General features: G+C 33.5%; 1 protein-coding gene across 1 annotated transcript; it reads right to left on the reverse strand.

Moving 5' to 3' along the window:
* On the reverse strand, positions 1 to 5,444 carry LOC114191754 (Pectin lyase-like superfamily protein). The gene is made up of 7 exons (XM_028081129.2): positions 5,186 to 5,444; positions 4,689 to 4,748; positions 3,679 to 3,753; positions 1,641 to 2,283; positions 1,451 to 1,554; positions 959 to 1,097; positions 1 to 856 (listed from the first exon to the last, which is right to left on the reverse strand). The coding sequence occupies exons 1-7, from the start codon at positions 5,317 to 5,319 to the stop codon at positions 635 to 637; spliced, it is 1,377 nt and encodes a 458-aa protein (XP_027936930.1). The 5' UTR covers positions 5,320 to 5,444; the 3' UTR covers positions 1 to 634.
* Between the last annotated feature and the right edge of the window lie 3,052 nt (positions 5,445 to 8,496).

Consider the following 8,496-nt stretch of genomic DNA (forward strand, 5'->3'; position numbering starts at 1 on the left):
TTAAAAAGCAACACCACAGCTATTACAATTCCATAATCGTCATTCATAAAGTGTTTCCATATAACTCAACTTTGACAATCATGCTTTTGCTTGTATAATTAACTCAACAAAACAAATAGTAAAAAAATAACAAAAGGGAAAAATCAAATATATATATTTATATATTTGGGCTCATTCAAATCCTATAAGAAAAACTGAAAAAGACTGAACAGTATGTAAGGAGACATGATTTGACATTTGGAAAAATATGCATATAATTGGTGGTGGGTAAGGTTGATGAGATGAGATGAACTGGGAAGGACCAAAGGGAAAGGCAAAAAATGAAAGGGAAAACAATGGATGGCGCTTCTGCACCTGCTCCTACAATTGCATTGTTTGTTTCAGCTGGAGCAAGTCGAGCAGCTATGATTGAGCAACAGCAAAACACACAATGTGGCAATGGGGTAACAGAAACCATATTGACATGTGTAATTAATGTACACTTGCCAAGAATGCAGGATGACAACGGAGGTGTGAGGAAAGCAATGGATATATGATGATTTTCTACTATAATATGGTAAAAACTTAGAATCAAACACAAAAGAAAAATAATTGATCTTTCATTCACATGGCTCTGGTGGCTGATATTTATATGCTAGCACTGACGGCCTCTTTTGCAACCGAGTGCACCAGCATTGGAAGTTATGGTACCAACCATGGAAGAAGATTTTGCTCCTAAGCTTGAGGCCCTGGCATAGCTGGCTGAGGCTCCAGCTCCTGATGGGGTGAAAAAGGCACCATTCAGCAACAAATCTCCCTCTGATCTCCAATTCCAACCCTTCCACTGACTTTCTGCTGTTTCCACTCTCTTAGTCACCTGTCAACACCAAGATTTTTTTTTCTCAATCAGTTAGTGAAAATGGCTTAACTAAAACGTCATCAATTTACAGCATCACATGGATTGATTGTCCTATTGTACCTCCTTTGCAAAAGGGTTAACAGGAGCATTGTATCGGTTTCCCTGGCTGTTAATGGTGGGGTTAGCACTTCCACCAATGGCATACATTTCCCAGTGAGTGTAGTCATTGTTCACCACGTGAAAATATCCGTGTCTACACCTGCATTATTCATGACCAATGTTTTGTTAGATTAGATAATATAAATATTCCACCTCTGATTTGAAATACATCATTGCAGGAGGGGACAAAATAGCCCTATCCAGTTGTTGATTAATGGCTACACCATCTGGTCCCGCACAACTAATTCGTCTAAGAAATTTGTGATTTCCTTAAACTGAAGAAGAAAGCCTAAAAACAAAATTAATGCACCAAAGAGGGTCGCTGCGAGTCTGCCCATCAGACCAACCTATCTTGTGGTTACATTTATATGCATTTAAAGCACACAACAAAGAGGAGGAAAAGAGGAAAACGAGCAAAGGGGTTTCAATGCAAAAAGTGACATTAAATATTACCGTGGCATTCTCTGGATAAGTCCCTCTCCGAAATGGTTGTATGCGATGGTCACTTGCATGAGCTTGTCTCTTGTGTAAGAATCACTGTGGCCCAGCAGAATCACCTGAATTTGCAAAGGAATACAAACTTGATCCATGATTCAACAAGGGAAAAAGTGCACTTTGACACAGGAAAATAGAGTGAAAGTACCTCATTGTGGTGGGTGAAGTGGTTGTTTGAAATAGTAATGGCTGTTGAGCCCAAGACAGCATCCACAAGGCCATCAGCACAGTGAGACAAGGAGTTGTGGTCAACCCAAATGTGGCTTGAGCTAAATATGGAGATGGCATCTCCATCAGCCATTGTCCTCCACCCAAAGTGGGTTGGGGAGCTCCTCACCATGGCATTTCCAGTAGGTACGCAATCATGAATATGCAGGCCATGGATGATGACATTGGTAACAAACTGGATTGTGATACATGCCCCATTAGCAATGTGCACATTGGCTCCTCTTCCATCAATGGTCTTGAAGCTGTTCATGATTAGCTCTTGCTTCAACTGAATAACCATGTCCCTCTTGAACACAATCCACAAGGGCCTGTCCTGGATCACAGCATGGCGAAGAGTGCCAGGTTTGGGGTTCACAGGGTCATCATCCCTGGGGTCAGTCACAACATAGAACTTTCCATCACGACCACCAATGGCATTTCTGCCAAAACCAATGCCACAATCTGCAAGACGCTTCCTGTTGCGTTGCCAGTTGGGGTCACAACGCCAGCAATCATCAATGGGGTTACCAGTTCCACAAGAGAAAAACCCCAGATTCCTTCTCTCTGTACTATTTTGGATGCTCCTGTAATATCAACAACATTATTTTCTTAGTGCCATCGTTGTCAAGCAACTATCTTTATTTGATGTTATCTTAACAAATTATTAATTTAATAACATGCCAAGATGTGATACAAGTTGAACACATTTGGTGTTACAAATTGAACAGCATTGTTTTCATGATGCCATTACTGTAATCAACAATCGTTATTGGGTGTTGTTCAAGTTCTTTCAATCTACACTGAGCAATCAGTCCTCATGTAATTTCCAATTTTGTTTCCTTCAAACATCAACAGTTTAAAACTATGACTGTGGGTTACAAATTTAACACAATTTGTTTGCATATGCTCGTGTTAAATTCCTTTGTGGCATGTATGTAAATGCAGACAAAAAATGTTCTGGCTTTTTGGATCACAATAATTAGACCTAATCTAAATGAGTAGAGTCAGCTAACAGGAATAAAATAAAGCCACTGGATACTACCCAAGATAAAACTTTTAGTAAATCTCCTTGAGCCTAGTGGAGGAAACAAACGATGTCAAAATAATTTATCCATGTGACGAGTGAAGACAAAAGGAATTTTCCTACTTGTAACGGCTAAAAATTCTTGCCTTTTTTTTTGGAATAGAAGATATGGTAAATATGCTTTTCTGTCTTGACATGGATCTTGACCCAAATATGCAACTGTGGCCACGTTGCACGGAATCACCAACCATCACATGGTAAAATGTTATACAAAAAACTCAATCCAAATATCAAGCACCGAAAATTTTGGTCAGAACTGCTAGAAGCAACTGTTTTTTAATGGGAGAGAAAGAGTTGTACCCCGGAAGTACAACACATTTATGAGGAAACATTCATTAATTTGCTTATAGGCAAAGGGATTAGATTTATAATGGCATGCAAAAGCACCATGAGCGTGAAGAAGGGTATATCATGAGAAAGTGCATGTGACTGAACCATGAAAAGGAGAGAGAGAGAGAGAGTGACCATGACCGAAAACATTGCTGGTTAGTGACAAGGTAATTTCCTAACCAGACATGCCACAAAAGGGTCAAAAAGAAGAAAAGGTTAAGTCTTCAAAGTTTATTCATTCAACTGTGGCAAAATCAGGAAAGTAAAGTGATTGAAAAAATGGGTGAGTTGGGTAAATAGTTAGGTCTCAATTCTCAAGGGGGAGTTATGAGTGCCACCAAAATGCCACGGCACACCACTACCCTACCCTCATTACACTCAATAGTCCCTACTCCATGTGAATGAATAAATTAATAAAAACATAATAAAACATTATAGATCATTATAGGTTCATGTAATTTTGTCTTTTGCTTTAACTTATGTGCTTAGCTACGAAGGGACATTGTAACAAGGTTTCTCTGTATAGTGAAAATGAAGAGAGAGAGACAGAGAAATAGAGACCCACATCTCAACCATTGAAACCACTTCCTCTGGGTTAGCCACTGCAGCTTGTTCATTTAATTTTTCGGCCTCTAGTGCCCTGAAAGAAACAGTTACAAGCACAGTCAAAATCTTAAACAATAAATAACCAATCAAACTACTAATTCAATGATTATATTATTTCACTAAGTAGGGTTAGTTATAGTTGTCTTATGACAACATTAAACTTTATATAATGAATCAATTTTTCTTTTAATAACCAAAGTTTGACTTATTCACTAAATGTATAGATAGCAGCAATAAATAAACTACACCTTTTGGTGAAATTGTAAGGAAAATTAAAATATAATATATGTAAAAATCCTTTATTGCAGTCGGCAACCGTGACCTGTTAACCAATGTCCTTTCTGTACTATAATAAATTAAATATTTAATAAATACAAATGGAGAAACAAATTGTTTTCCTTCAAAACAAATAAACACCTATTTTAGAAAAACAAATTGACAGCACAATGTTAAATTAAAAATAGAGGAAAATAAAAAAACTGAACAGGGACACTTGTCGGTGAGAGATTTGAGTGAGTTCCGTAAATACATTTGCTCCGTAAAAAGTTAAAGTGAAAAAAACAACAACTTGATAAAAGCCGTTAAGATAAAAATTTATTCACCTTATTTTCTGGATAATGACCAAAGTACCCTTAAGAGAAAAAAATATTTAACACGTTGGGAGGGTAGTTTTGGAAGAGGAAAAAAAGTTTGTTGACGGTTAACCAACTCTTTAATGGGGTGGTGTGGGGAGTTATTTTGCTTTTGCAGAACCCTCAAAGCAAACAAACACAGAGAGAAACGAACATAACCGAATAAACGATCCAGATCGAAGCATCAACGATTTTTCAACGGCTGTGATCGTTTGCTCGATCCAACGGCTGAGACCTAAAGTTAGAAACTCAACACACGGTCTCGATTAACCGGCGTTTCAAGGAATCAGGATCAGAGTTTTAGCTTCTTCTAATAGTGGAAAGAAAGAACACTAACCTTTCCGCCATTGACGAGTTCTGCAAGCTCGGCAACCTGTGTTTTTCCACTTCAACATTCCTATATAGTCAAAACAAAAACGAAAAAACGGCTCAGAGCAAGATCTTCGTTTTCTCTCTGTTTTCACAAAAAAAATAAAAATGAGACCAATGAATGAAAATGAAAACGAGTGTTCAACTTGAAAAGTGGAATTGAGATTTTCCAATGTGTTAAGCTTTCTCTGATTTCTAGTTAAAACTTGTATAACAGTGGTGAATCCCACTTGAACGGTTTTCACATCAGAGATCGCACATTGCTTAAAGAAACAACCCGAGAGTGTATATAAACGAGTTGCAACTCAAATCACACGAAGTTTTTTATGGGGGTGAGAAAGTAATAAGGAACACTGTTTCGGTTTGGAAATCCACACAATGTGGCTAAAGCTAAAGCTAAACCAACCCATCACAGAACAACACATAGAAAAGAAGCTTCTGACAGTGAAACATTTGCGTTGAGACCTGAGGTGAGAGATCTGTGGTGTGGTGGTGGTGGTGGTGGTGGCCATGGCTGCTTGTAGGTGAATGAACAGCGCCAGAAGGAGAAAAAAGAAGACCCACATCGAATAAGAAGAAGAAGAAGAAACCACCGCCATTGCAGAGAAAGTTGAATTCTCCTTGCTCTTGTTGCTTTGGAGAGAATAATGAGAATGTTGAAGAGAAAAAGAAAGAGAGAAAGAGAGAGAGAGAAATGGATGGAGTGGACTCAGAAGGACAGGTTCCAACATAACGGTTTTTTATAGACACTAAACGAGAAACGCCAACCTTTTGACGGCGTTAAGTAACTGATCGTTTTTCTTGTTTGCGTGTTCGCCGTCCCTCCGACGGCGTTATCGAACAAAGTACTACTGTTACTGTTGTTTGTTGTTTGTTGCTTTTAGCTTTTGCTTTTTTTTTTCTTCTTCTTCTTCTATTTGTTTAACCCTAAGTTACTTTTTTACCCCCTCTCTCTCTCGCACGTGGGTGCAGTAGCTGTCACATGCCGTCGCAGGGTATGGCACTGTTACTAATTACTCATACAAACGCTAATACTAAGATCTAAAATCTCACATCACCACCACGCACCACTTTCTCTCTTTTCACTTTCTACTTTTTTTTTTCCCGCTTTATCCACCAGTCACTCCCCAACTAACTTCAAACGGTTTTTAATTTCTCTACAATATCACTGTGACTTAATAATTCTCTCTTCTTTGTCTTCTCCCACTTTTAATTTCTTATTATTATTATTTTTTTAATTTCCCTTGCCTTTCTATTAATTTATTTATCGCTTCAAAATATGCCTATTTATATTATTGCTACATAATACTTATCTTTTAACTAAACATTATATAAATTATGGAAACTAAAAAGTTCTAAAAAGATTGCAACACATTAAACATATCTAAATACACTCTTTAATATAAATTTGGTGTCTCTACCACCATTATTATAACATCGTCTCTTCTCATTCCAAATATGATCATAGCATTCTAAAAATATATGTATATTCAACAATTATATATTATTATTTAATCATTAATTTTATTATATACTTATTTTTAACCATGCTCTCTTACCATCATTTTTTTCTTAAGTGATAATCTTTTCATTAAGTGAAAATATTTCAAAAATGCAACAAACATAACAAAAATTTATCCAAAAATATTTCTATTGATTATAAAGTCTTTCTTATGTTGAAGTTTTTGAGATATTGTCTGTTTTGAAGTGTGAAATTTAAAAGGTATATCGAAGGATGGAGAAATGTAAAAATATTCAAATTACGCTTAATCTTAACTCTTAAATGATGTAAGACTTATTAAGTGTAAGTGTACCAAAACAATACTCATAAAATATTGGTATAATTCAAAATATGACATAAATGTGATATGAATTTAACCTAATTATAGACTAACTAACTTAAGCCTTACCTTTTCAATGAATATTGATAAAAAATATTGAATATAATTTGATCTTAATTTTGCAAATGGGTGCAATCCCAAAACACAATCATAATATAATATTAAAATAATACTTTAAATCATATTATATTTATTTTTGATCTATTTTTAGCATTGAATAAATATGGTAAATATTGAAACTAAAAAGCCCATTAAACATATATTTTTAATCTATTTTTAGCATCATGTCAACATGACTATCTCAAACATCAAAATCACATAATAAAACCATAACTCAAGCAATTTAACATAGAAATCATTCTTCCTACTCTATAATTTTAATTCGAATTAACTATAGAATTCATTATATCATGTATAAAAACTCCAAATACAACTACTTCAACGAAATAATTTGATTAACAACAATTCAAAATAATACAAATCCCCAATGTCAATAACTTTTAATTTCCTAAACCTTAGTCTCAAATCATCTTAACACTCAATTCCATTCAAGAATCCAACATCACATAAATTTCCAAATCAACCTAAATGAATTAGATTTATCAGCTCTCTTTACCTCTACCATGAAGTTCCTTTAATAAACATATCAAAAAATCAACCAAAGTTGGAAAAGTCACAACTTACTTCGGGAAACCTAATAACAAATAAAACATATCATTGTAGACTTATATTAATAGATATTAAGTTATTCAACTCAAATCTCACAATAATGCAAATAACTTATACATACCAATCATAAAAGAAAAGAAATTACTTTAGATATGAAACGGTACCAAATTAAAAAATTGGTATGAAATTTGTACATACTTTAGATATAAAGGAACAACCTTGAGACATTTAATTTTTAGGTCTTTATGACTCATTTCTATCCGATATGAAACTCTTATCTTTAATACTTGAATTTTCATCAAGTCAAATATATAAGAAATGAGAGTTGAATTGTATATTAAATTTTTTCTTTTGTTCATAAGAATTTTTCTTATTGTACAATTAGACAATATTTTTGTTTTGACACATTCAAGATCAACAATTGTTTTGCAAATCTTGTTTAAAAAAATACTCATTTCTATAGTTAGATAGCAATCCAATGGTATACAATAAAAAGAGTTAAGAGTAAATTTACTCTTTATATTTCTAAATTGCTTTGTTTATTAACAAGATTTCAATTCTTCAACTTAAAATTTCATCTCTAACTATTATAATAAAATTAGACTAATCTATCTATCTATATATCTCTCTCTCTATATATTATAAACTATAATGAAAATTTAATTTAATTTCTAACTTATAACAGAAAAACGAATGGTTCACTACTAAAAAAACATATATTTTCTGTCAAGTTTTTTAGAAAATACTTATAAATTTTATAAATAATGGTTTGTAAGAATTTACTATCAATTTGTTTGAAAATTATTTTGCACAAAATGTTCTTTGTAAAAAATTTTGTAAGAAATACTTGCGAATTTTATAATTTTATAGTATGAAAAAGTTATCCGTCAATTAAAATTTGTAAAAAAAATAGCAAAAAAAAAATATTTACTTGGAAAATTTTATAATAAATTTATAGAAAAATCTCACAAAATAATAAAAATTCTAATAGTGATTTAATGATGGATGACAAATGGTTAGTGATGTCATAAAGGAGGAGGGAAACAATAAAATAAAAAAGTGAAAAATTAGAAAAAAAAAGGTGTGAGTATCTTATTTCATGTACATGATAAGTTCAATCGATATAAAAAAATATTTAATCATCACACTAACTTCTATATCTTTTATATCGATTTTCTGTTATAACCGTTTTTATGCCTACGTGGAATTAACTTTTTAAACTACTTTCATACTATTTCAATTTTAAGAAATAAAGTAATACTCTAC

Source organism: Vigna unguiculata, chromosome 7 (genome assembly GCF_037176805.1).
Source record: "Vigna unguiculata cultivar grain cowpea cultivar isolate G323 ecotype 2 chromosome 7, ASM3717680v1, whole genome shotgun sequence".
Classification (NCBI taxonomy): Eukaryota; Viridiplantae; Streptophyta; class Magnoliopsida; order Fabales; family Fabaceae; genus Vigna; species Vigna unguiculata.

Bases quoted from the DNA above. Each gene is read 5' to 3' on its own strand.
- LOC114191754 (XM_028081129.2), bottom strand. From the start codon at position 5,319: ATGGCGGTGGTTTCTTCTTCTTCTTCTTATTCGATGTGGGTCTTCTTT. The intron at 4,749-5,185 runs GTCTCAACGCAA...TTGACTATATAG, and splicing joins CCACAGATCTCTCACCTCAG to GAATGTTGAAGTGGAAAAAC. The intron at 2,284-3,678 runs GTGGGTCTCTAT...TTGATATTACAG, and splicing joins GTGGTTTCAATGGTTGAGAT to GAGCATCCAAAATAGTACAG.